At 44.3% G+C, this 27,946-nt stretch overlaps 2 protein-coding genes across 4 annotated transcripts; one reads left to right on the forward strand and one right to left on the reverse strand.

Moving 5' to 3' along the window:
* Positions 1 to 4,591: 4,591 nt before the first annotated feature.
* Positions 4,592 to 9,851, reverse strand: GFER (growth factor, augmenter of liver regeneration). 2 transcript variants are annotated; one of them, XM_053365673.1, is made up of 3 exons: positions 9,328 to 9,851; positions 5,500 to 5,708; positions 4,592 to 4,820 (listed from the first exon to the last, which is right to left on the reverse strand). In XM_053365673.1, exons 1-3 carry the CDS (start codon positions 9,646 to 9,648, stop codon positions 4,658 to 4,660), a joined length of 693 nt encoding a protein of 230 aa, XP_053221648.1. In that variant the 5' UTR covers positions 9,649 to 9,851; the 3' UTR covers positions 4,592 to 4,657. The 2 variants fall into 2 exon arrangements, with proteins under 2 accessions (XP_053221648.1, XP_053221650.1); XM_053365675.1 differs by lacking the exon at positions 9,328 to 9,851 and adding an exon at positions 7,950 to 8,185.
* An 8,056-nt stretch (positions 9,852 to 17,907) lies between these two features.
* Positions 17,908 to 27,112, forward strand: NOXO1 (NADPH oxidase organizer 1). 2 transcript variants are annotated; one of them, XM_053365672.1, is made up of 8 exons: positions 17,908 to 19,118; positions 19,987 to 20,067; positions 20,205 to 20,280; positions 21,345 to 21,525; positions 23,890 to 24,083; positions 24,822 to 24,926; positions 25,360 to 25,477; positions 26,126 to 27,112. In XM_053365672.1, exons 1-8 carry the CDS (start codon positions 19,029 to 19,031, stop codon positions 26,805 to 26,807), a joined length of 1,527 nt encoding a protein of 508 aa, XP_053221647.1. In that variant the 5' UTR covers positions 17,908 to 19,028; the 3' UTR covers positions 26,808 to 27,112. The 2 variants fall into 2 exon arrangements, with proteins under 2 accessions (XP_053221647.1, XP_053221646.1); XM_053365671.1 differs by lacking the exon at positions 17,908 to 19,118 and having other exon boundaries at positions 19,774 to 20,067.
* The last annotated feature ends 834 nt before the right edge of the window (positions 27,113 to 27,946 follow it).

The following is a 27,946-nucleotide window of genomic DNA, read 5'->3' on the forward strand; positions in this document are numbered from 1 at the left end:
GATTTTCCTTCCACCCCAACTTGCTTCAATGCATGTTTATAGGCTTCTAACCCACACCAGCAGTCTCGAATACAGAATGAAGAAGTGGTAACTGTTCTAGATAATTCGTAAAGGAGGGATGCGGAAAGTGACAATGTGGATGTTACCGCAAAATGCTAAAAGGAATCCTCCCCCCTTTCCAGGCTGCCATCCTAAACCCTCCTTTCTCAACCCCTCCCTCCCTGACATCATATTGATGATTTTCATGCCATAGATACTGATACCATGACAACTTTGACATCATTTCTCTGTTCTGGACTGGGAAGAGAGAAAAAGAGGGAAGGGAATTACACCCAGAATTACAACTGGCATCTGGATTCTTTCAAAGCTTGACTCCTGTCGTAACTCCCCCCCGGCTGTACCTTGGTTTACCCTTTTGCAACAGACACATGCACAGCTTATAAATAGCACATATTTGAAGACAAGTCAATGAACAAGATGCCCATCTCTGGGGAGAAAGGAATAAAAATTATTCAAAATTCGTCCTTCCTTCTGATCTGCCCCTTCTAGGGTGGGGAGAGCTCTGCTGATTTCCTACCGGGGGATGGGGTGGGGGAGCCAAGAGGGGAATCTGAAAAAACGTCACTTGTAAGATTCATTAGTATGCCTTTAGGATTTTTCACTCTCTCTCAATTACAGGTGAGTCATCATCTCTCTGCATTTTTCCAACCGCCAGAGGGATAGGCAACATTCAGAGTTCCCTTCTTTAATGTCACCCACAGGCATAACACAACCCTCAGGCTGAATCAGGGCACTGCTAAATGCAGGAATAGTGGAAAAAACGAACAGTGCCTGTTTATGGAATATTATTGAAATGAGCTGATGTGAATAAACCAAAGGTGAAGCTTAAAAGTGTGCCCATTATTCCACTAGTAATGATGCTGAGACTTAAGGTGTTCTTTCAGAAAACACATTATCCCCCCCTCACCCACTGATAGCTTCTTGTACCTCAGCACAGGTGCTTTCAACCCACCTTCAGAGCCCTTGGTCTGCCCCACACCACACCCCGGATTAGGGTCTGGAAATTAGCACAGCTTTTGAGAATGTAGACAATGCCTACTTGGCTCTGAAGGGGCAGTTATTAGCTAACCCCATGAAACTTGTGCAAGAAAGAAATGCTGTGCTGAGGTATTATTTAGCGCATTTTGTTGGGACGGGGGTTGCTGTTAATTCTTCGTAGCTTTATTTTTGATCTTGGGATCTATATTGCATACTTTTTGATGTTTGGTTTATTGTTTATGACTTTTGTTGTGCTTTTAGTGATGTAATTTTTATATGTTGTAAGTTGCTTTGAGCACTGTTTTAGCTTTGGAAAGGCAGCATACAAATAAAATGATTGATGATTGATTGAAGTCCATCCCCACCTTTGATGAGGCACAAGAAGATGAAACAAGGCACATTCTAGGAATCAGTGAGAACAAGAGGCCTTCAGTTTGAAGGGTTCTAGGTTAGATTTGAATTTATCATTCAATACAGCAGAATCCTAGAAGAGGCTGTTGATGTGTTTAAGTGGATGTACTTATGTGAGAAGATTCTATGATAATTAGTGGAAAAATGTCATTGGTGAACTGTCTGCTTCTAGGTCGCTGTAATGAAAGATTAAGAGCTCGGGGGAAAGGAGAATTTGAGCAGGCACCGTTTTCCTCAACTGTTTCACTGCATCTGTTAAAATTCTCCCTTCTAGATAACCGTTAAAGGCACAAACAAACGACATGCTTTACAGCAGTAGATGATTACCGTTCCTTGTAAAACTGCTCCTTCCCCACCCAACACCATTAAGAACATAAACAAAAGAATAGCTCTGTTGGATCATGCCCATTTAAGACCCAATACCTTCTTAGCCACTGTTTGAGGAATTATGGAATGTTATACTATTTTCCTACAAACTATTCTGTGTTTTAATATGATACCTCACTTATCTCTCTGCAAATGTAATTTATTATCTGAATCTGGCTTGCTAATAGAAAAGAAAACCACCACCAACTCTCTCTCTCTGTCCCTCCTTCCCAGGTTACTAAGGCCCTACAATGTGGACAAAATGTTTTTTAAAAATTAAAATGCGAGGGAGGAATAAAGGAAATACTTAACTTTATTGTTTGGTCACCAGCCAGGAAATAAATACATTTTTGAGATACACTTTACCAACTGCCTTCATCAAGTGCATTTAGATAATTGACATTCTTTACCGATAAACAGAAATGCCTCAAAATAAATTATACAGAGCAGCTCAACTTTTCAGTCAAGATACAAAACATCACTTTTCCGTCAACGAAACCTTTAGCCATACAGCCACCACATGGGATTGCCACCTTCTTGCCTAGGTACCGTGAAAGTGCTTTAAAATGCACCAAGCCACGCTGGAGCCTATTAACCTCACAGGTCATTCTCCCTGGTCCACCTGCTATAAATTGCAGGATTCTAGTTTGGCTCGCAGTGGATGAAGGTGAAACACTGGCAGCTTAGGGACTGCCATTTCACTGGCTTCTTAAGAGCGTTTCAAAGCACAGGCCCCATCTCCAGGCCAGAACCTTGCATCCCTTTGCCCAGCCATCATAAACCTGGTGCCTTCCTGGTGCCTTTGACAACTCCCATCAGCCCCAGCCAGCACAGCCATTTTGGACTACAACTCCCATCAGTCTCAGAACTGATGGGAGTTGTAAGTGCAAAACACCAGGAGGGAACCAGATTGCTGAAGGATGCTGAAGCCCAGAAGTCTTTTGATCTATATTGTGATGTTAGCCTGAAAGCAGGAGACCAGGAAATCTAGTACAAACAAGGCAACCTATATGTAGAGCAAGGTATTACTAGACTCTTTTCATATAAAATGGCTTGGACATTTAGATTACTGGGGCAGGGCATATGCAGTCATATGAAGGCAGGTTTTGTTAATAAGGTGCCCAAGAGCTACCTGTTTGTTTCCAGTGATGAAACTCACTCATAGATGTTTCTATATACATGGCTATTAAAGTTGCTCATGATGTATGAGGAGGCAAGTGTACGTATCTAGAACCACAAGTAACAAACCATGATATAAAAACTATTATTTCATAGTTAACAAACCAGGCACACCGAACCATGGTTTCTTCAAACAACTTTCCCATATTTGGACAAAATGAGAAAATGGAAGGCTCAAACATCTTCCTGTTGTGCTTGAAGGAAGAAGAGGAGGTGGAACATGCAAGCTCACGGCTTGACCCAGCTTGTATATGTAAACAAACCACGGTTACATCTAAATCAGGCCAACAGCTTCACATAATTGTTGCTTAAGTGCAAGTTATCTGAATTTCACTTGTGAGTAAAAAGTTAAAATCTACCCTAAATCAAGATGCAGTACAATTCACAGCTCAGGACTTTCTGCAGCACAAGAGCATGTAAAGTGTTTGCAAGGACCAATGGTCTCTTCAAATACTCACTGCCAGGTCTTCAACCCACTACCAATGCGGGCAACAGGCTGTTCACACAAGGATTCCTACAAGACGTAATGGTCCATCTCTACCTTCATATGCTCAGTGCACAACTATTTCTTATTATAATTTCACAGAACGCCTGACTTCCTGCACACAAAGTTCTGATGAGTTAATAAAACCTTCCTTGAAAAAGGAAGCTCAGTGATTCTTCCCAGTGCTGTGGGGCTAATATGACCTTCATGAACCCCACCTCTCACAAGTTATATTTTAATATTTGACATATATAATCCTAATTTCCCTGTGCTTAATCATTCCTTTCATTTATATTAACCTCTTGCCAGACAGATAGAAATCAAAGAACAATATCTGTTGACAAAGCTGAAATGTGAGACCTAGACTTGCACTCAGAAATTATTTTCCCTGCTTTAGGACTTCAGCAAAGTTACTGGGATTCTACAACTCTGTAAATTTCTTTGTACCTTAATTAACCTGTGGAAAACATAAGGCAGCCTTCCCCAACCTGGCGCCCTTCAGCTGTTTTGCACTACAATTCCCACTGGCACCAGTCAGCATGGCTGTGCTGAGGTCACTGGAAGTTGTAGTCCTAAACAGCTGAAGGGCACCAAGTTGGGAAAGGCTGGTTTTAGTATCCCTTGAACGAAGAGAGCCCTGCAGCTCCACAGTGGTTAAATGGTACTCTCTTTAAAATAATTTTTAAACCATTCCAGATTACAAGGATAAGGGAAGAAAAAAGACACAATGTAAAATCTGATCACAGAGACAAAAAAAAAATGAAGGCAGATTGCAGAATTGGGGGTGGCAAAAAAAAGTTCTAAAACTTTTTTCCCCAGCCTAGTAGTTCAGTGGCTGGAGAAAAGTTTTTCCCTACCATTAAGAAAGTACTGATAAAAAAAATTTAAGGCAGCATTTGCTAATAAGTATGTGGTCTGGAAAAGACAACCAGCAGGTAGAAAATTCCCATAAGACTAGCTTACTTCAGGACCTTCTTGTTACTTTTTCCAGAATCAGAAACAATCAGGCAGGACATCTATTCTAACACCTGCACCTCCTCCTCCTCCTCCTGTATCACCACAACCTCAATACCAAAGATCAATTGTACGCTTCAGCAAAAGTCCAAACAAGGCTTGATTTCATAGTTCTTTCTAGCTTCTTTTAATCAAAGCGAACCAATCTTGTATTTGCTAGGATATCTAATCGCAGGACCCGTCCTTCCAGCCATCTCGCCAGCGCTCATCTATAAGGGAACAGTCAAATTCGGGCTTCCCCAGCTTCTTATTGACCTCGTTGTGAAGCCGGCAGAACCACTGCGTCAAATTACGGCGGTTGCTGGCATCAGGTTGGTTTCTTCGTAATCTGTGTATGAGGGAAAATCAAACAGAATCCAATGGCATTTTGTTGAACTTCCCATTCACCAGAAGTGGCTGGTGCCCCCTAAGGACTGGTGGGGTGCAAGTCAAGGAGCCCAACAGTAAGTGAAGCCAGAACCTATAACAGTTACAGCCAACTCCTTCTGGTTCTGTCCCCATCCTCCTCTCTATGACGTTTTGCAAGGGGCAACACTGAAACTAAGTAGCAGGAGGAAGATGGCAAGCAGTGCCACTTCCCAGACTGGTTGTAAGTATGGAGGTAGGCAGGTGGAGATTGGCAGAGGGCAGACTGAGGTTAGCAGGGCTGTTCCTCTCTTCCCTGATGGACCAGCCTCTACTACAATCCACCTCATACCAAGATTCCTGGGCTGGGAAGTTAAGAGAGTGTTAGAACAGGTGTGAAATTGGATTATATTCTCACCCCAAATAAATTCCTGGGAAGTGTGGGAATGGCATCACACTCTCAAGAGAGCAGGCTTGAAAATTACAGGCAAAATTGCCAGTGATTTAAGATGGCTCATCACTTGGACCTTATACAGAAACAAGAGCAAGCCTCAAGGTGGGTGCTTAGTGACCTAGTATTGCGGTTAACAGAAATACCATTGTGACGCTAAATGCCACTTCTTGCAGGTGAGGCATGGGACCTATTTGGCTGGTTCACTCACCTGCTTCTCAGGTCCTCTGCACATTCGTCACAAGGGAAAAACTTGGAAAACAAGTTGATGAACTGAACCATGTCTTTCTGCTCAGTTTTAGTGGGCCGATCCGGGTAAAACGCTGCCATTGTGTGAAGAAACGACCACGAATTTCTCCCCAGTTGTTCTCTATCTAAAGGGCAATCAGGAGGTAACTCCTTCTCTGCGGCTCCTGTTTCCTAGATTGGAAAAAACATGTACTCATCAGCAACAAGCCAGAGAAAACACAGAACAGTCCTGCACACTGTGACTCTAAAACAGATTTTTAAGTCACAGCTGTGTCAAAGGCCCTGCTCGCTTCCCATTCCACCGCCTATGCAAACTGTCCTCTGTCAGTTTTGGCATTAAGCCAGGTTGGGCAAAGCATACTGTGCCAAGTCACACTGTGATGTCAGCACAGCAGCCTGTGCTGTGATGTCAGCACAGACAGAACACCTCACCAATATTTGTATGCATAGTTTTCAGCTGTAATTAGTAAAACTACAGAAGATATGCCCAAATCTTCCGTATACCCCCCAAGAATCTCTCCCAAGCTGAGCCAGGGCACCAATAACCAGAACCACAATGGCAGGAATCTCCCACCACAAAGTTTTATGGGACTCCAGAGACAGAGCAGTGTTAGAAACTAGGATAGAAAAGCTAAGAGCCAAATGGCTTCTGGGACTTGGGTTGTGGGCACCAAAACAGAATGTCTAGGCACCACTGGGGGGTGGGGTATCAGCAACACTTTTTTATTATTTTGATAAGCATGAACTAATATGCAATTCACATGTGACATGTTGTTAATATCACATTTTTAGCAGACATTGTTAATACATGTTTAATTTGGTGTTTACAATAAAAATATTGGTACCGTACTTCAGTTTTCAAAACACTCTACTGTGAAATTCCTTAACATATTATCTATTCTTAACATATACTTTGAGGCTTCAAAGCACATACATTTCAGTAAACCTTGAGTGTCAGCCAGGCGCAAAAAATGGAACCCAGATTTTTTGAGGTACTTGCAAATGGAGTATCTTTAGGTGCAAAATATGCCTGGTGCCCTGCTTTTGAACCCAGAGACAGAGCCACTGTATCCTCAGGGCAGAAAGGCATTGGATAGCCACTACTTCCTAGAGGCCTGAAGAGAGCTCCACAGGTTTAAATAGCTTCTGGGAACAGGTCTTTGAACAAGGAAGATCAACCCATGGTCCCACTGGACCCTGTAAAAAAGCTAGATAGAGAAATTAATGGGCATGCCTAACTTAGGTTCTTTAATTCCAGTGGGTCTTATCTGAGTAGAACTTAGTTGGATATACCTCAGAGAGTTAAACTCTTGGAACTGAATCAGAAATCTTTTAGTTACCGGTATTTACTTTCAGCAGTCATACATAACATTTTTAATGCTCAAGGCAGTTTATAGTTATACTCAAGGCAGTTTATAGTTATACTTAAGGCAGCTTCTCATGTCTCTATAAATTCAACAAGGAAGGAGAATATCTCTGCCCCACATGATTCATTCCACAATGATTGGGAAAAGACGGGTCATATATATACTTTTTACAACACTCTCTCCATGTCCCAAGGGCAATTTCAAACCTGTGACACCCCTCTCCTTACATCCCATAATGCCCCATGAGCCACCTGCAGTTTCCAGAAACAACTGAAGTAGTTTTTGTTCCAACAGGCTTTTCCCAGCTGGATCAATGGGTCTTTACTGCAAATGCCCACTTGCTAGGGTTTTGGTCTTGTGCTAAATTTATCTGTTGGTTTGGAAATTTTAATTACCTTTCGTGTGTCTCACCTTGAGATAGTTGTTAAGGAGTTGTGCAAGTTGTGTAGCGGTTACAGTGTTAGACTAAGATGTGGCAGACCAGGGTTCAAATCCCCACTCGACTACGAAGCTCAGTGGGTGATCTTAGGCTAGTCATGGTCTCTCAGCCTAACCTTTACAGTTGTTGCGAGGATAAAATGGGGAGACAGAGAGCCATGTACACCACCTTGCACTTCTTAGGGAAAGGTGGGATACACACAGTGCTTTTTTCTGGGGGAACGCAGGGGTACACATGCCCCTAAACATTTTGTAAATCTTTGTACTTTTGTCCATTTACTGTATTTATTTCCCCCCGATTCGAACTATAAAATGGTGATTTTCTTGGGTGAAAATGAGAGGACCCCTAAACTTTTTTTTTTAGAAAAAAGAAGCAATGGCTATACATGTAATAATTAAGATCGCGCCATCGAGCTTCTCCCTCACCCTCCACTCCCCTTAGTCCCAAGGCAAGCGAGGGACCGCCTGCTCTCGCCCCCTCCCCAAGTGAACTCGCCCAGCTCCGCCCGTTCCTGCCTTGCGTCCTCGCGGGGCTCCCAAGGGCCACGGCTCCCTCCTCCCGCCCTCCCTGCCTGCGGCCTTCCGAAGCCCCACGGCCAGCCCTCACCAGGTCCGACTGCTTCCTCTGATCCCGTATCCAACTCCTGAAGTCCGTGCAGGCCCGACAGGGCGGCTTCTTCTTCTTCGGCTCGGCGGCCGGCAGAGGCTGCCCCTCCGCGGGTTTTTCAGCCCCGGCCGTCGAGGCGGAGAAGGGGAAAGGGAAAGCGGGCGCCGGTCCGGACGTGCTGGGGCTGGGCGCCGCCATGTTGGGTGCGCGCAAAGCATGCTGGGCCAGAAGGGGCCCGCCCCTTCGAGGGGGGAAAAAAGGAGGCTGAGAGTGGTTGTCAATGGCAACTCCAGTAGGCCGCTTCCTAGGACGGGCGGGGCGCTGTTGTTATTTTTGCAGCCGAGGAAGAAGACCTCAGTATTAATAACACTAATATTCGTATTAAGAATAATATTATTCTTATGAACAGACTGCAGTAATAACAGTAGATGAAAAATAAGGGAGGAGGTTTCAATTAATAATAATAATAATGCAGCCTAATTAACAGACGAATAATAATAATAGATGGAAATTAAGATGTGGTGAATATATTTTTTGTTTTTTTAAAAATACAATGTTAGAAAATAAATAATACAATTTACAATTTTTTGCTTTTTATGTCTCTCCCATTCCATTTTATCTAGACATCCTCTACAATCTGCTGAGCCTTGCAGTGCCATCAGCTAGAACAATGGTAACACCAGAAATTATTTTCTAACTCTTGTTTACTTTATGACTATATAATTATCAAATATCAAGCCTAATTAGCATTTAGTGTAATGCCATAAGCTACAGTTTTCTTTACTCTGGAGTAGCTCTATTAAAATTAATAAGCTCCATCTGCATGTAGGAACTCCTATGACTACAATTAATGATGGGAGGGGTGACTGAGTTTATTCCAGACTACATGGCTTGCAGGAATGGGTTTTATAATATTTATAAAAGTACAACAAAAACAACAATATGCATTATAATCTTTGCTCAGAGCTGGTGTAGCTAATTTGAGGCTGTGTACACACCATATATTAAAAGCATTGTCGCTTCTCCCCTGTAAGAATTCTGGGAACTGTAGATTACCCTTCTACCGCATAGCTACAATTTGCAGCACCCTTTACAAACTGCAATGCTCTACCTCCACAGTCAGCGGCAGTAACGTTTGTGAATAGTAGTTGCTGGAAGATGCAGGAAGGGGATACAGAATGCTCTTGTTTCCACAGGCCTCTGGTTGGCCATTGTGAGAACAGGATGCTGGACTAGACAGGCCAATGTGGCCTCATCCAGCAGGCACTTCTTATGTCCTTACATGGCTCAAGGGAAGAGATCGTGAGAAGGCATCTTCCAAAGCAATCCCACCCCGCGAATAGCTTTGGAGCCTTCTTGCCTCTAGCCTAGCCCTCACCCCTTTTCCTGTTTCTGCTGGAGTCTTCTTTTGCTTGCCACGTCTGCGGGCTCTCTTCCGGCCAACGCTGCCAATGGCAGATCTTAAAAACATGGGGTCGGTGAGATTCGGCAGTCGAAGCACCTTGCGCCTGCTGGACCTCCTGAGCGGAGGAGGTTGTGTCTTGCTCCTCGTGAAGTAGGGTGAAATGTGAGGAGTGTTGCAAGCTGGTGCAGATGCAGAAGGTTTGGCTGAGATGGTAGGGCATGGCTTCTCTGTCAGGGGCTTCTTCCTGACCCAGTAGAACACCAGCATCAAACGCCTCCTAGATGGGTTGGACATGCTGAAGAAGGTGCTGGAGGCTCAAAGACCAGGGTGCCTTCGAAGCAGAGGACGCAGCAGGCAGTTGCCTATCAATGGTGCCAAATCCAATCAAATGTTAGCTCCAGTCCTGTTAAATCAATCCAGCAATTATGAACGTTAAATAAGGGATTAATTCCTCAGGCAGTATGAAAAGACTCTATGTGGCTTTTTAATAGCTGGGAAGCTCGCAACTACTGCCACTGTTGACAGCCTGTTGCCCCTTATCTCTACTTGAATGGGTTATGTCACAATGGTCCCTTCATCAGGTGTTTGTGAGCATGACAATGCTGTTGGGAGTTTCAGCAATGAAGGCTCAGGCATAACATACTGTTTGAAAGTCTGAACATTTCCTCTTTTTTAAACAAAATTTATATACCACTTTTATAATTTATATACAAATTATTAGGAGAGTAAGTTAAAAATATACTGTAGTTTATTCACTTATAGGCTAGTTGACATACTTTATTCCTTATACTTCTATCCCACCTTTCCTCCACAGAGCATACACACTTCAGCCTCCACCTTCTCCCTTTTATCCTGACAGCAGTATTGTGAGCTAGGGCCATAGCTCAGTGGTAGAACAACTGCTTAGCATGCAGAAGGCATCAGGTTCAGTCCCCAGCATCTCCTGGTGGGACTGGGAGAGATCCTGCCTGAAATCTTGGAGGGCTGCTGCCAATCAGCGCGAACCAGTTATCTTCAGCCTTTGAAGACCCAGGACCTCCTTTTAATCATACATGCTTTTGGGGACCCATTTCTTAATCCTTTCCCATATATTTGCAGGGTGTTAGCGCTCTTGTTGCAACCCACCTTAGATCGGGCTGCAGCATGTTAGTGGGTGCCAACCCACCAGCTGAAGACCAGTGGTGTAGACAATACTGAACTGAATGGACCGGTTTCATGTGTTACTCTGTGTTGGGCTGAGAGAAAGAGAGGAGCTGGCCCAAGGTCACCCAGTGGACTTCATGGCTGAGTTTGGGATTTGAACCCTGCTTTCGCAGGTCCTAGTCTAACACATCCAAAACATCTGGAGCATTCCAGCTAGGGTGGGGATCATTCACATGGTCTCTCATCTGAGCCTTGTTAATGGTGCTGAGCCTTTGCTTCCTGGTTCTAAGATGTTTTGGCAAGTGCGGGGTTTCTTTGATTTTTTTTTCCTCCAGAAGCCGAGCAGAAGAACAAAGTTGACATGTTAGAGCCTCACTGAATGTGACTTTGGGTGTGGGTGGGTGTTACTTTTCCAAATAAAGAGGAAATGCATCACCCACAAAAAAAGACATTGATGTGCATCAACTTTTCATATGCTAATTTATTATTAATAATAATAATAATAATAGAATTTATATCCAACTCTTTCTTCCAAAGGAGCTGAGAATGGCAGATGCACAGTTTAAAAGCCAAGCCAAGCCAACCCATTCTAAAACAGTTAAAACAGTTAAAAAACAATTATAATTAAAAACATGTAAAAACATGTAAAAGTGTTCTTGGCATGGAGCCATATTGGTGCCCGCCCCCATCTCTTGCACCCTTGGCAGGAAGCTGTATTAGCACCTCTGAATCTAGAGAGACCATGGACCAGAAACTCAAAAAGTCACACTTGGGCTGCTACAACGACTTTGGAACTGCCCATCAGCAACAGGGCAGAGGCTCCAGGCCTGAATCTCATGCTGAATTTCTGCTTTGACCTCCAGAAACATGGCACATGTAGCAAGCCGATGATGGAACTGCCCTGACAACCTATCTAAGCTATCTAGGAAGGTTTTTAGACACTGATGTTCTCCCATTCCCCTAAATGACCAGGACAGCAAATAGCTAGCAAATGTTAGGTTGGGTTTCTGAGTCAAAAAGGTGTTTTCCCAAGGAAATAAGATAATAAATTGTGGCAGACAAGTAGAACATTTTTACTTTTGCTTTGTTTTCACATATGAGGAAATCAAAACATGCAAATTGACTCTCCAGGTTGCTGTAAGTATTTGCAATCTTTGGCCTATATTAAGCAAGACCCCCACTTGTGGCAGAGTGCTAGATGGTTTTTTGATCTCTTCCTGATCTTCATAAAGTTTCTTTTGGTTGCTAATTGTTTAGTTGAATTTAATGGGCTCATCTTACACATTAATATAATGTTATCTTTTAAGTTAGACAGCATCCTAATCCTAGACAGCATCCTAAAAAGCAGAGACATCACCTTGCCAACAAAGGTCCGTATAATTAAAGCTATGGTTTTCCCAGTAGTGATGTGTGGAAGTGAGAGCTGGACCATAAAGAAGGCTGAACGCTGAAGAATTGATGATTTTGAATTATGGTGCTGGAGGAGACTCTTGAGAGTCCCATGGACTGCAAGAAGATCATACCTATCCATTCTTAAGGAAATCAGCCCTGAGTGCTCACTAGAAGGACAGATCATGAAGCTGAGGCTCCAATACTTTGGCTACCTCATGAGAAGAGAAGACTCCCTGGAAAAGACCCTGATGTTGGGAAAAGAGAAGGGGACGACAGAGGACAGGATGGTTGGACAGTGTTCTCAAAGCTACCAGCATGAGTTTCACCAAACTGCGGGAGGCAGTGGAAGACAGGAGTGCCTGGCGTGCTCTGGTCCATGGGGTCACGAAGAGTCGGACACGACTAAACAACAACATCTTTTAAGCATGTATGGGATGGAGCTAGGTATATAACTCTGATCCAACAGGACTCTTAGTGTTCTTAAAACATCTGGGGGGCAGTAGATTGGGGAAGGGTGTGGTAGGCTTTCCTTTTGAGTTAATATGTATATATGGCACTTGGTGTAATAGGGTGTGACCTATTTTCAGGGTGTGACCCCTGAAATCTTGGAGGGCTGCTGCCAATCAGCGCAAACCAGGTATCTTCAACCTTTGAAGGCCCAGGACCTCCTTTTAATCATACATGCATTTGGGGACCCATTTCTTAACCTTTTCCCATATATTTGCAGGGTGGTAGCGCTCTTGTTGCCACCCACCTTGGATCGGGCTGCAGCATGTTAGTGGGTTCCAACCCACCAGCTCAAGACCAGTGGTGTAGACAATACTGAACTGAATGGACCGGTTTCATGTGTTCCTCTGTGTTGGGCTGAGAGAAAGAGAGGAACTGGCCCAAGGTCACCCAGTGGACTTCATGGCTGAGTTGGGATTTGAACCCTGCTTTCGCAGGTCCTAGTCTAACACATCCAAAACATCTGGAGCATTCCAGCTAGGAAAGGCTGCTGTGGAATTGCTTACTGCTTACCTGATGCAGATGGTAGGTCTGAGTACCTACAATTGCAATTTCCATGCTTTATGGTGCATGGGCAAAACTCTGCAGAAGTTCTGAAAAGTTCTGAAAAGTTCTGAATTGCCCTGATGCTCTGCCACTGAGCTATGCAAATTGACTCAATAAAGCACACTAGGATTGCTTTGTTAGCTGCATATGTTGGTTGTATCTGGGTGCTAGGCAGGGGTGACCCATGCAGTTTAGCCACGTGAGGCAAAAAGGTCATTGCCGCCTTCTGGCCCCACCCGCTGCGTTCCACATCTGGTGCTGCTGTGCCCCAGTACTTGCTGAACTTGGCAGGAGGCAGGGTTTTCCTTAAAGTGTTGCTGCTTGCTTGGCTTCTCTGCCCAGGTGGAAGCAGTGGAACAGGTGGGTGAAGCGCTGCCACTTGCATTCTGCTGCCAGATACGCAACTTGGGTTGGCTGGCTGTGGTGCTAGCAATGGAAGAGCAAATTCAAGAATCTCCAAATTTTAGATCCATGTTTTCTGTTTATATTTATTTTCTTCTACATCCAACTGCTACCTTGTAACACTTTGCCTACTTTTGTGTGTGTACACACTTAATTTGCAGGTGCTGCTGATATTTGCACTGGACACAGTAGAAATGTATCAACTTTTATTATTATTTTTTACAGGAAGGATGTGAATTTCCAAGGGCCCTGTAAAGTCCAGAGTTACCATAAGGCTGATCTGCTTTTAGGGTGGGGATCATTCACATGGTCTCTCATCTGAGCCTTGTAAATGGTGCTGAGCCTTTGCTTCCTGGTTCTAAGATGTTTTGGCAAGTGTGGGGTTTCTTTATTTTTCCTCCAGAAGCTGAGCAGAAGAACAAAGTTGACATGTTAGAGCCTCACTGAATGTGACTTTGGGTGTGGGTGGGTGTTACTTTTCCAAATAAAGAGGAAATGCATCACCCACAAAAAAGACATTGATGTGCATCAACTTTTCATATGCTAATTTATTAATAATAATAAAAATAATTGAATTTATATGCAACTCTTTCTTCCAAAGGAGCTGAGAATGGCAGATGCACAGTTTAAAAGCCAAGCCAAGCCATTCTAAAACAGTTAAAACAGTTAAAAAACAATTATAATTAAAAACATGTAAAAGCAGTTACAGCTTAACATTCTTCTATCCAACTATCTTTGGGCAGAGGCGTAACTAGGCTCCTGTGTGTTCTTGGCATGGAGCCATATTGGTGCTCGCTCCCATCTCTTGCACCCTTGGCAGGAAGCTGTATTAGCACCTCTGAATCTAAGAGACCATGGACCAGAAACTCAAAAAGTCACACTTGAGCTGCTGCAACGGCTTTGGAACTGCCCATCAGCAACAGGGCAGAGGCTCCAGGCCTGGACCTCATGCTGAATTTCTGCTTTGACTTCCAGAAACATGGCACATGTAGCAAGCCGATGATGGGACTGCCCTGACAACCTCTCTAAGCTATCTAGGAAGGTTTTTAGACACTGATGTTCTCCCATTCCCCTAAATGACCAGGACAGCAAATAGCTAGCAAATGTTTAGGTTGGGCTTCTGAGTCAGAAAGGTGTTTTCCCAAGGAAATAAGATAATAAATTGTGGCAGACAAGTAGAACATTTTTACTTTTGCTTTGTTTTCACATATGAGGAAATCAAAACATGCAAATTGACTCTCCAGGTTGCTGTAAGTACCGTATTTGCAATCTTTGGCCTATATTAAGCAGGACTTTTTACCATGGATGTTTCTGCAATCCTTTCTTTTTAGTGTGCATACCAACTTCCTCAAGGGATCATTTCTCTTCTCCATCAGCTTCCAGTGAATCCTAAAGGCTACTTGAGGTCTGGGATGGGATATTTTTTGATTCAGGAAAGATCTAAGAATATTAGAAGAGACCCACTGGATCAGATCAAAGCCCATTGTTGCACAAGACTTCCCATTCAATGATGGTCACATTCACACCATGCCTTTAAAGTGCTATGATACCACTTTAGCATGGTGTGCTAAAATAACTTTAATATTGCTCCCCCCAAAGAACTCTGGGAGGTGTCGTTTGTTAAGGGTGCTGAGAGTTGCTAGGAGACCCTTATTTCCCTCAAGGAGCTACAATTCCCAAAGACATTTATCAATCATATTCCCAGAGAACTCTTCCCAGGAATTTTTGGGAACTGTAGTGTACCCCCTCACAGAGCTACAATTCCAAGCAACCTTAACAAACTACAGTCCCCAGGATTTGGAGGGGTGGAGAAAGAAGCTGTGTGTTTGAAATGTACATTAATTGTGCCCTAAATGTATGGTGCAAATGCGACCTATGTCTGTGTACTTCTCACTAGGTGTATTCATGTTCATGGGGAACATAGAATCACAGAATTGTAGAGGGAGAATTTATGAGGGAGTCATTCACAATCGCCTTTATTGTAATTTGAATCCATTGGTTCGGATCCTTCCTTCAGGAGTAGGAGAAGCCTGTGTTGTCAGATAAAGTATAATGGATTATTTCTCAATATTGATAGAGCCCCAGAGAATTCCTGGGTTTGCAATCCTTAAGGTGGCCCTTTAGGATGCCTTGCCTGAGAGCAGGTGCATGCACACCATGGTTTTTAAGCACATTCTCTGCCAATTAATCCTGGGAACTGTAGTATTCCCAGTATTTGTTAATTGTAAACCACAGGATTCTTTGAGGTGGGAAGGGGAATGTGATTTATACATATGGTGTGTACACAGCCTTAGACTTTGGAACAAACGGCTTATTTTATTTATTTATTATTTATTTCATTTATATCCCATCTTTCCTCCAAGGAGCTCAAGGTGGCTTATGTGGTTCTCCATTTCTTCATCACAACAACCCTGCGAGGTAGGTTAGGCTGAGAGGCAGGGACTGGCCCAAGGTCATCCGGTGAGCTTCATGGCCAAGCTGGGATTTGAACCCTGGTCTCCCAGATGTTGGTTCGGCACTCTAACCACACTGGCTTCTGCGGGCTTTCCCCATTTTGATGGAAATGTGCACCCTTCCCTTACTTTAAAATGTGGTACGTCAGCCTAGTTAACTTGAGGGGGGCATCCTGGTCATTGTGCCAAGTGGGACCCATGGACATTTGCCCCAGATTCCTGCCCTGATGGCTGCACTGCCTGAGAGGACCATCAGATCCTGGAGCTGGCCTGGCCCCACAATAACCCTTAAAGGCAGAGCGTTGGTGGAGCCAAGTCAGCATTTTACCCTTGCCAGATAGACCTATTTCGTGAGCAGATCCCACTGTGGCTAACTTGCTCTCTTTGCCCAGTCAAGAATTCTTCAAATATTGCTCACAGTTTGTACCACTTCCTGATGCTCTGTCCGTTCATCAGTCCCCACCCCCCACCCCAATGTGTGGCAACAATATACTTCAACCCCTTAATAATTAACAGCACTTGTCCATCAGCATTGTCTTCTGGCCATCTTAAGGAAATCATATTGACTTTGCAGTCCTGAACACCCTCCAGAAACTGGGTTTTGCCCCTCAAGCCCTTCTAAGTCTGGGCTTGGGCCAGGCAAAAGCTACAGTCAGGCAAAGAATATTAGACAACAGGAGAGACAACAGGACTGTGCAAGGTGCCCCAACTATAAAATTGGAGAAATCGAGAGATATATAGCCACACTGGCAGCATATATCTTCTTTCTCGTATCTAGAAATGCAAGAAGGGCCTTTACACTCGCCAGAAGCTCGGCTCTTCCCTCGCTGGTCCTGGATGGAGCCTTTAGAAAAGTCCCGTATGCTCAGAGACTTTGCACCTATCCATTGGGAGAGATAGGAAGCCCAGAACACTTGTTCTTTAGATGTCCCTTTTATGAAGAGGCACGTAGTAAGATCATTGATCCCCTACTGGTGAGGCTTGCCGACCTCCCCCAAAAGCAAAAATTTGACCTTTTCCTGTTAGGCAAAAATCAGAAGATGACCTGGATGGTCGCCAGATTCTGTGTACAGATCTGTAGGCGCAGACCATCACCCAACTCAAAATAGTCCGGCATGAAAATCCCCAAACTCGATTCCATGGGTGACTCTGAGTCAACTCCCTGGGGTAATTTATTGTTGTACATTGTTTTTAAATTTATTGTTGTACATTGTTTTAATTGTCTGTTTTACTTCTGTGACTATATCCCCAAGTGTGTTTTATAAGCTGGTCTCTGACCGTAATAAATTATCTTTATCTTTATCTTATATTGACTTTGCAAATACTGCCGTACCTATCTGTTTCTTTGGGGGAATTTCTTTAATTTCAGTGTTTCCTTGTCAAAGTCAGAGACATGACAAGGGTACGTTGCGCAATGGATTCATTGGTGAGAGAGAGGAGAAAAAGAAAGGAATGCAAATTTGGGAGGGGAGGAGCAAATAGCTGAATAATGGGGCAGTGCTTTTGTTGTTTAAAAAAACAGGTGTCTTGATCAAAGTGCCATGGCTACCAGCACAAAATGGCTGCCATGGGCATAAAAAAGGGGGGAGTGGGTACACACCAAAACCACTGAACAAGTCCTTGTGAACCATCACCACCAACCACAGTGCAAAGTTCACTGTGATTTGTACACCATCCTTCAACCTGGCACTCTCCACATTTCTCAGCCTAACCCACTCTTTAGGGTTGTTGTGAAGGTTAAACGAGGATGGGGAAAACCATCCTTTGAGAAAATGTGACATATAAATGCAATTTTGTTATTGTTGTTTAGTCGTTTAGTCGTGTCCGACTAGCATAGAATTGCAGAGTTGGAAGGGACCCCAAGGGTCATCTAGTCCAACCCCATGCAATGCACAAATCACACCGAAATCCTCATCATTGCAATAATACAGTAACAAAGTTGTGAATGAATTTTATTGTATTCACCTAATGGATTTCCTTTCCTGGCCACAGAGAAACACACAAGCTGCAGCAATCTCTGTTTCCGATTTTGTTTTTGTCTTAATTCTCTAATAAAATAACTCCCAGAGATTGGAGGTTCAGAGCATTGGGAGTCAGCTGGCTTGGTCCATATGAATTAAGTGTGATGGGGGGATATTTAGGATGCTCCTTCCTTGAGTTTGGATTGGTGGAACAAATTCTGCTCCCTCCCCCTCCATTATCCCTGTGTGTCTCTCTTTCCAAATATGGAAGGCTGGGGGTGGGGAGGCAGGTTTGGATCAAAAGCAGGTCAAGGGCATCTGCCTCCAAGGTGCAACGGATGATGTCACAATTAAAATGCATCTTGTATCAACATGATTTTTAGTAAGCTGGCAATCCTCATCAGCAGAAGCACTAGGGCCAACTTGTGCATTTGTTTCTTACAGACATTTCTGCTTGTGATATATCTTTTTATCATATATGATGCTTTAAAAAACCTCTTTCTTCTATTTCATCTGTTTATTTTTAAGTAAAACTGGGTTTTTAACCTAGTTAAGAATGACCGTTAACTTTGCAGAGTAATTCAGTCTTGGAAGCCGCCACAAAGGGAGCAAGGGATGGTACAAAAAAATACGCAAAAATGAAACCAAAAGAAGTAACCTTTTCAGCTTGCTATAGCTAGTGCAGTAAAACTTCTCCCCTTAATGTGGAATGAGCTTTCTGGGACAGCAACTAGGGGGAAAGGGCTGTGTTGTTGGGGTGTGGATAAAAGGGTTGTGACTCAGTTGGAGAGCATCTCTTCTGTATGCAGAAAGTCCAAGGTTCAACCTTCAGCATCTTCAGCTAGGGCTGGGAATGCCCCCTGCCTGAAACCCTGGAGAGCTGCTGCCAGTCAGTGAAGACAATACTGAGCAAGATGGGTCAAGAGTCTGACTCATAAATATAAGGCAGCTCCCTATGAGATGTGAGCCTGTGTCTCCCTGCTTCTGACACCCTTTTGAATGTGCCAAGGGCTCCAAATGTATTGGGGTAGCAACAAAAAACAACAAGAAGGTTGATCTCCTGAGAGATGGAATTGTAGGGGATCTGGGCTCAATACCTGCCTCCTTTCCCCAAAGAATCTCTCCAGGGTTGCCAGACTTTGGAACCTCTGGGCGGAGGAGGAAACCTGAGTTTTAGAGCCAGCTGGGAAAAGCTGGCCCCTCCTCCCTGGGTGCTCCTAAATACCTGGCCTGCAGGAAGGAGGTGCTTCAAAGAGATCTTGCAAGACAGATGGAGCATCATCCTCTGGGGGAGATGAGCAGCGGCAGGTTTCCCGTGGAGGTGAAAGCAGTGGGCTTGCTGAAGCACAGAAAACAAAAGGTATTTCAGTTGCCCCTCTGCGACTCCCACAGTTAATGCATGTGTGTTGGGTCTGAAAATATTTTTAGGTGTGGAATTGTTTTCAATTTGTTTTTATATATGGACCTGATTTGAATTGTTTTTGGGGTTATTTTACTGTGAAATAACTCACTCAAAAATCATAGAATCATAGAACTTTGGAGTTGGAAAGGAGACAAAGGATCATCTAGTCTAACCCTCTCCAATGCAGGAATCACAGCTAATGATTTCCTGACAGATGGCCACCCAACCTCCACTTAAAAACCTCCAATGAAGGAGAATTCATCACTTTTTGCGGTAGTCCGTTCCACTGTCGCATGGTTGCTACCGCCAGAAAGTTCTCCGTAATGTTTAGTCAGAATCTCCTTTCTTGTAATTTGAACCCGTTGCTTCTGGATACTACCCTCCAGAGTGGCAAGAAACAAGCAATCTGTGTCACAATGCTTCTGATATTTGAAGAAGGATGTCATATTACCTCTCAATCTTCTCTTCTCCAGGCTAAACATTCCCAGCTCCCTCATCTGTTCCTCATAAGTCTTGGTTTCCAGAATGTAGTGTAGCACTGAATTTTTCCTCAGAAAAAAAAGACTTCTGAGAAATGTCAGCTTGGCTCTAGTAGGGTGGTGAAAATGATGCCTGAAGTTTCTTCTGTCCCATGGAGATGTTGGGAGGGTCCAGCACAGGCTATATGTCATTTCTCTGTCCTCCTACGGAGAGAAATGCTGCCCCCATACCTGCTGCCTCTTTCTGCCTAAGGGCAGGTCTGGTCCTAAGCAGGCCCACCACCCTAAGAGCTGGCTGGGAGACACTCAGGGCCTGTAGGAACCATCTGCTCTATTTTCCTCCCCAGGTCTGGATGCTTTTTGTCTCCTGGTCAGATCAAAACAACATTCTCATCTACCGGGAGTTTGAAGAATTTAAGAAACTCCATGTAAGTTTTCTTTTGAATGTAAAGGAAAGGGAATAAGATTTGAAACTGGGGAGGCCAGTTTCCTCTGCTTGTGCACAATGATTTCTCCTCTGTTGAGATGCATGATAGTATTTATTTTCCCTTCTTGTTTCTCTTAGAAAGACTTGAAGAAAAAGTTCCCTATTGAAAGTGGTCTCTTGAAGAAGTCAGACCGGACCATCCCCAGGTTTCGAGGTAAAAGGGGAAGAAGAGAGGCCTTTCATTAGATTTTAATTTTAATTGGATTGGGGACACCTGCTGTTTGCATCCCTTGCCTCTCTCATCAACAGAGAAAACTTTTAGTTTCTCCTCCTTGAAGTGGGGGAAATGCTGTATTCCCACTCCACTGGAGTTGGGTTTTACAACAAGCGCAGTGACCATGGCTCAGGGCTAGAGCATCCGCCTTGCATGGAGATTGGAGAAGATTCCAGGTTCAATCCCCAAGGTTCAGTCCTTTGTACAAGGCAACTTTCAGTGTTTATTCCCCACTCACAGCAGCTGTACCACTGCCATGGAAAAGTCTCTGTTTCATAGCACTCAAGGGGGTGTGAGCCAAATGGATCAGTGATCCAACTCACTGTAAGGCAGCTTCCTTTGTTCCTTGCACTGTTCCATAGCTCACTGTTTTTTGTTTTCCGTAGCTCACTGTTGACAACAATCAACTACATCAGGAGTGGGGAACTCTTGGACCTCCAGATGCTGCTGAACTACAACTCCCACCAGGCCTACCAAGCACAGCCAGTGGCTAGGGACAATGGAGTTGTAGTTCAGCAATATTTGGGTGGGACAAAGATCCCCCAAACCTGAGGTAAGTAGACCCATGATCTGAATCGGTATAAGGCAGCTTCCAATGTTTTATATTTACCTCCTCAATACTAGTATAAACAGGGCCGTCTTACCCATAGGCGCTAGGGGTGCAGGGCACCAGGCTGAGAGTCCGGAGCCCGAGAGTTGAGTCCAGGGAAGAGCCTGCCCATGAGTCGGAGTGTCACGGTGGGCTCTTCTGCTGTGGGTGGTTCTGCACCATGAGTTCGGGGGCGACCAAGCCAGCGAGACGCTGAGGCAGCCGGCTGGCTCCGCCCTCCTGCACACTTGGGACTGGGCAATCTGGGGGAGGGCGCCAGGCGGATCTTTGCACCCTGGCGCCGCATATGCTTAAGACAGCCCTGAGTATAAAGGATGGGGGATGGGGAAGTGCTGCCAAGAGCCACCACAGCATCCCTTGATGGCTTTCCCCCTTCTGTTGGGTCCCCTCCAAGATGTAAAGGTGATGCTGAAGAAGAACCAGAAGTTGAGCAGGTGCCGGGAGAGTCTGATGTTGCTGGAGATTTACTGTCAGGAGCTCCTGAAGACAAAAGCCAGGATCTCCCAGGGAGAGGATGTCGTCCATTTTTTTGAAGCACAAAGCCGAGATATGGACCCTTCTTTTCCAGAGAACAGGTACTGTCGTTTTTTAAGAAATGAAAGTATATATATATATCTATGTATTTAGAAGGACTGGTGTCTCTGTGTGCATTTTATATATCTAATGGTGGGGTTGTTTTTTTTTGGGGGGGGGGTTGCAACAATTAAGTATAATATGGAAACTTGCCCTCAGGTTTACAATCTAAATGGCACAACAGAAAAGGAAAAGGGATGGGGAGGGAGGAGAGGGAAAAGCAAACTCAGGCAGCCAGGCAACCTCTTTGGATATGTTAATGGTCGCAGTTAACTGGCCAGCTAAGGCCCTTAACTTAAAAAAGGAACTGGTTTGGCCGGATCTGCAAGTTTTCTCGTATAAATTTTAACCTCACAGATACAGGATCATAGGTTTGGAAGGGATCTGTATCATTCCAGAATGACCCCCAAAACCTATAAAAATTCTGGTAGGGTTCTGTCACTCCTTGGCCTGGTGACCAGCCTTCTGTGACAACAGTCAATTCATGGGTCAGAGCTGCTTGCCAACTTTCATCTCTCACCTTCACAGCACTCCTGTGTGTGTGGTCAAGAACAAAGCAACACCCATCACTGTGGCTTGTTTGTTCAGACCAACTCTAATGCTAAGTCAAACCGCTGTTTGCAAACCCACTTCACATGTGGTTTCCAACTTTGGCTTGCCAGCCCCTAGCAGGCCAGTGGCTTGCCACTTCCAATATTATGCCAAAATACAACGAAGCTTCCTATATGTTGGAAGTGATTCTGCGTCTGAATTCAGCTTTAATCATTGTACTGATTTCAGTTCTCAGGGTTGCACACATGGGAGTGTGGTTGTGGCAAGGATGAGGAGAAAGGGTGGTAAATGGATTGAGCTGAAATAAAAACCTTTTAGTTATGACTCTCAGAGCTGCCTTCGTGCTCTGCTGACTGTCGTTTGCAAACAAACTCTGACAGATGTAAGAGTGGTCATTACAGATTGGCTCATGAAAGCATTTCTCCCCCCCCCCCTTTCCTTTTTTTGGTAGCTGAAACTGACAAATTAACTTTTGTATGTTTTCAAAATGGAAAATGATGTGAACTACTACAGAGACGTGCACATTTCAGAGTAGGTTGAAATAATAATTGCAGCAAAATGCCACGTTGAAGGAAACTGCTAAGGATCATTGTGCATGTGGGTTTTTATAGAACTGATCTGTCAAATTAATTGATTGAGATACTTTGAAGATTCCTAACTGACAAATACCTCACTGGCCTGCAGCCAACATAGCACCAGAGTTTTCTTTATGGTTATGAGAGTTTTAAGCATTTGTCTTAATTCTAAGCAGCGACATATCAATGAGCCATTGCTATTGATAGGCCATGTTTTCATAGAATCATAGAACTGTTGAGTTCAAAGGTACCCCAAGGTTCAACCCCCTACATTGCAGGAATATGCAGGTGTTCCATAAAGGGAACCAAACCCGTGACGTTTCCGTTATCAGCACCACACTATTTTGTTTATATGCTTTCCTACTTTCTTTGCATGCTTTTATGTACGGGGAAGTGCCCTAACTCAGTGGTGGAGCATTTTTTATTTTTTTATTTTTTGCATGCAGAAGATCCCAGGTTTGATTCTCAATGACATTTCTAGGTAGGGTTGGGGGAAAACCCCTGCCTGAAACCCATAACAGCTTCTGCCAGTCAGTGACAGATGGACCATGGGTCTGAGTTGTTGCTCCCTATATTGCAGTCTGCTGCTTTTCTGATGTTTTCCAGGATTCCAGCCTTGAAAGGCACCAAGTAATATTTACTAGGCAAAGTTTGCGGGGAGAGTTTCTCCTGCAAGTTCCAAAGATCTCAGAAGCCCACTCTGGAGAGCGACTCAGAGCAGGGCTTTCATGCAGCTGCCTCTGTTCTGTGGAGTAGCATTTGTGTTGAAATACGACAGACAGCCACTGTCTACACTTCCCAGAAACAGCTGAGGCATTTTTGTTCCAACAGACTTTCCCAGCTAGGTAAATGAGTCTTCACCGTGTGTTTTCACTTGTTAGGATTTCAGTCCTGTTTCAAATGTATTTGTTGTTTTTGGTGTTGTTGTTGTTTTAAACTGTTTTAAATTATCTTATGTGTAAAACGCCCAGAGACACTGATTCTGAAGGGAGTTAATAAATTAATTGCATTAGAAGTAATAAAAGGTGTCACCAGGGATGAAATTCGACTGGAGACCAAGCTCAGTGAGAAGACAAGTTTTCCTGATCTGCTGTAATTTCTTTGGAATTTATTCCAGTTCAAAAAGGGACATAGAATCCTAGGAATGGAGTTGGAAGGGATGCCCTGCAATGGTCATCTAGTCCAACCCCCTGCAGTGCAGGAATCACAGCAGACTAATCATTCCTCCCACTTTTGCAGCATTGTGATTTTGCCTTCTGAAATGGGCCCAGGGAAGAAAGAGATTCCTTTGCCACCCAGCGCGACCATCACCCAGCCGGTCGTCTCCCAGAGTTACAGGTGCCTTGAAGCCTATGAGACCAAAGACACAAGCAACAGGCTCTTCAGAGCCACCAAGGGGGAAATACTTGAAGTCCTCATGAAAGACAAGACAGGTATGCTTCTTTACTCCATTTCTGTATGCATAGGCAGCCCTATTTAGGAACGTTTTTAATGTTTGAAGTTTTATTCTGTTTTTAATGTTCTGTTGAAAGCTGCTCAGAGTGGCTAGGGAAACCCAGTCACATGGGCGGGGTAGAAATAATAAAATTATTATTATTACTACTACTACTATTATTATGGTATTACTGAATTGTAGAGTTGGAAGGGACCCCAATGGTCATCTGATTCAACCTCCAAACAATATGCAAGAGCCACAGCTATTTTCTGCTCTTCATCAAAATAAAAATCGCAGAGCGGTTCACATAAAATAGCACAAGATACACAGCAGAACAGCTTTTGCCAGCAAACCTCCCCCTGTCCCGTGTCTGCTGCTGATGCTGCATTCTGGAAAACAAGTGCAGCACCCAGATTCAAATCTCATTTCTGCCATGAACTCACTGGCTGGCTTTGGACAAGCAGGCTTCTCTCAGCCACCTCCCCTTTTCTTTATGAGAATAAAAATATATAGTTTTTAAGGTTATTGTAAGGATTATTGACAGAGGTGGGAAACCTGTGGATCCTCAGATGTTGCTGACTACATCTCCCATCATCCATGCTCTCACAAACTTGGGATTAAGGGCTGCAGTTGACCACACACTCATCAGGTTCTGTCTTTAAAAAGGAAAAAAAGACACACTGGGGGAAACTTGCAGATGGCCTCAGCTTCCTTTCAGAGTCATTCTTTTCTGCAGGATGGTGGCTGGTGGAAAACTACTGGAAACAAATTGCCTGGTTCCCAGCCCCGTACCTGGAGGAGACGGAGGAGGTAGCTGCCACCGAGGAGACAGAGGAGACAGGTGAGTCTGGACAAGTCCCTCAAGTGACTCTGATGCTTTCTCATAGATGGGAACATCAGGCAGGTGCCTTAGGTGCTGAGTCAGGTCATTTGTCACCTCTGCCTCAGGGTTGTCTATGCCAGCCTCCACCAACCTGGTGCCTTCCAGCTGCTTTGAGCTACAACTCTCTCATCAGCCCCAGCTTTATACAGCTATGCTGGCTGGGGCTAATGGGAGAGAGAGACAGTCCAAAACATCTGGAAGCAAATCCCCCAATGTATGGCTCTTTATACACATTTTTTGGGTTGAAGAAAAGCAATATGGAGGACAGCTGTGCTTCGGTTTACATATTGGTTTGGGAAGTTGCCTACTTGCCTTTCTTCTTCCTTGCTCATGTGGTGTATTGTTTAAGAAAAGTAGAGAGCTGGAAACAGTTCCTCCTCTTTTCTTTCAGGGATGCTGTATTATGTCACACGGGCTTATGAGGCCAAGAAGTCAGATGAACTGTCTGTGAAGATTGGGGTTGTGGTGGAAGTGCTGGAGAAATCAAATGATGGATGGTGGCTTGTTTGGTAAGCCAGTGGGGCTGGGGCTGTTCGTGGATCAGGATAACTTGTCTGCTAGTGGCCAAGCATTGGTAACTGCAAAGTTTGCTTACTGTAATGCACTCTGTACGGAGCTACCCTTGAGGTTGGTTTGGAAGCTGCAGCTGGTACAGAACTCAGCAGCTAAACTGCTGATGGGCACCAAACATTGTTGGCATATTATTATCATCATTATCACTGATTTATTAACTGCCTTCCAATCACCATCACAATGCATTTTACACTAATTAAAAGCAAGTAATCCCTCCCCACCCAACCCCATACATTTAAAGCAAGACAGGAGAAGACTGAGAAGTGATGTGACAGCCATCTTCAAATATCTGAAGGGCCGTCACATGGAAGATGGAGCCACCATCAGGGATGCCTCTTAGTAACCAAAAGCTTGGAGATGCTTGCCACAGATATCATCTGTGCCATACAAAATAAACTAACAACAGTAGAATGAAAGGTTCAGCCCTGTGAGAGGTAGCCTGCTGTTCCAGGCTGCACAGCAACATTCCCTACCCCACCCCCCACCTGCAAAAAATGAAAATGAAAAAACAAACCAACCCATTTTTGTCATCCTGGAACTTATTTTGCTTTTAAAGTGACGTTTTTGCATTTTTGGTCTTTCAGGTATAATGGGACAACAGGCTACGTCCCTTCCATGTTCCTCCAGCCATACAGAAACCCTCATAGCAAATTCTTGGCTCTCGTCAATAGCAGCCTGTGTTACTCTATGCCAAACCTATCTCAAGCTACTAGTCCCTTGAGTAAGAGCTCCCCAAGCCAACAGAGAGGCTCTTGTGGGGGTGCTGCCCAGGTTCATTCAACCAATACGACGATGGAAATGCAAGAATACAACAAGCCCCCAAGTAGAATGAGATCTCACTCTCTGAGTGTGTCTGTGGCCGTAACCACATCCGGGCTGGCAAGCGGGGTGGACTGCTTGTCTGACAGCTCAGGAAACGTGAGTGGACAGGGATATGAGTGGCCCCAGAATCCTGAGGTGAATAGGGTGAGGAACAGCAGCCCTAGAGAGACCCCCCTCCTCTGTTCCTCAAGGAGTCATGGCTGTCTCTCCCCGCCCCTGGAGAGCAAGCATCGAAGCGACTCTGGCTTTGAGGAGCAACCGTTGGGCTCGTCTGAGACTTTGCTTCGCTCCTCAGATTCTGAACCCACTTCTGGTCATCCAACGATACCCCCACGCCCTCAGGCCCATGAAATCCTGCAGAGGTGTACCACCATCACCAGAAGAGCCCTGCGAGGGGGTCTGGCCAGGGCCAGCCCCGCTGCATCCTCTCAAGCCTGCCATTGAAACGGCAACATAGAGGGCGCAAAACAAGGGGGGTAGCAGGAGATGGTTCAAAACACAAGTGGGGGGGGGAGTGCCAGTACTGAGCAAGGCAACAAACACAGCCCTACATGTGTGCATTTAGAACTCGGAGCCTTAATGCTTGGAGAGTGGGTAAAATGGAAGCGACTCTTGCAGGCCTCTCTGACGGATAAACAAGCTCGTTGAGCTCTTGATACAGGAGCCTTCCCCAACCTGGGGTGCTCCAGAGGCTTAGAACTAGAACTCTCACATCAGCCATACTTCCTGAGGCTGATGGGTTACAGTCCCCCTCCAAAATAAAAAAACCCAATGACTGCCTGATTTAAGTAGGGATGAAAGTACCACCCCATTAAATGTGTGGTTCCCCATATTTTGCCTTTGGACTAGGGCTGGAGAACCTGTTGCCACCCAGATGTTGGACTACAACTCCCAGAATTTCTTGGACATGCTGTCTGGGGTTAATGGGAGTTGGGAGTAATCCATCACTGCCTTAGGGTGACCCTTACAGTGATTGTTAATGCTAAGAAGGCAATGGATTAATTTGAATGGAGTTGTGTTTTCTCAAACCACCAATGACTGAAATTCCTCTCCACTGTAGTGTGCAATTTGACTTGCTTGCTTGAGCAATCTCAACATCTTTTATCTGCAGGCACTTGCAGCAGAGTGCTAGATGGTTTTTTGATCTCTAGTTGAATTTAATGGGCTCATATTACACATTAATATAATGTTATCTTTTAAGCATGTATGGGATGGAGCTGGGTATATAACTCTGATCAGAGTGTTCTTAAAACATCTGGGGGGCAGTAGATTGGGGGTGTGGTAGGCTTTCCTTTTGAGTTAATATGTATAGATTGCAGAACAAAGTCTGTAAATACATTTATCATACAAGTACTGTATGATTTTTTTCAAATTCACTTGGTATGTTATTCTCTTTAGATGCATTTCTAAATATGTAAATATTTAAAAATATTAAAAGTGATTATTTTTAAGTATTTAAATTGGCTGTGTTGTTTCAAGCACTTGGTGTAATAGGGTGCATTTAAATAAAAAAATATTAGCCAATCCTTTCATATCCTTTTGATTCACGAGGCATATATTTTTAGGACCCACTTTATTTCTGA

The sequence above is a fragment of the Podarcis raffonei genome, chromosome 14, assembly GCF_027172205.1.
Source record: "Podarcis raffonei isolate rPodRaf1 chromosome 14, rPodRaf1.pri, whole genome shotgun sequence".
Classification (NCBI taxonomy): Eukaryota; Metazoa; Chordata; class Lepidosauria; order Squamata; family Lacertidae; genus Podarcis; species Podarcis raffonei.

What these genes read in the sequence shown, in the direction of transcription:
- NOXO1 (XM_053365671.1), top strand. Translation starts at nt 19,792, where the DNA reads ATGGAGATGTTGGGAGGGTCCAGCACAGGCTATATGTCATTTCTCTGT. An exon ending in GACCATCCCCAGGTTTCGAG is followed by an intron (nt 20,281 to 21,344) that starts GTAAAAGGGGAA and finishes GTCCCCTCCAAG; the next exon opens with ATGTAAAGGTGATGCTGAAG. An exon ending in CCTTCTTTTCCAGAGAACAG is followed by an intron (nt 21,526 to 23,889) that starts GTACTGTCGTTT and finishes CCACTTTTGCAG; the next exon opens with CATTGTGATTTTGCCTTCTG.
- GFER (XM_053365673.1), bottom strand. Translation starts at nt 9,648, where the DNA reads ATGTCCAACCCATCTAGGAGGCGTTTGATGCTGGTGTTCTACTGGGTC. An exon ending in CAGCAGAAACAGGAAAAGGG is followed by an intron (nt 5,709 to 9,327) that starts GTGAGGGCTAGG and finishes TTTCCAATCTAG; the next exon opens with GAAACAGGAGCCGCAGAGAA. An exon ending in GCAGAGGACCTGAGAAGCAG is followed by an intron (nt 4,821 to 5,499) that starts GTGAGTGAACCA and finishes CCTCATACACAG; the next exon opens with ATTACGAAGAAACCAACCTG.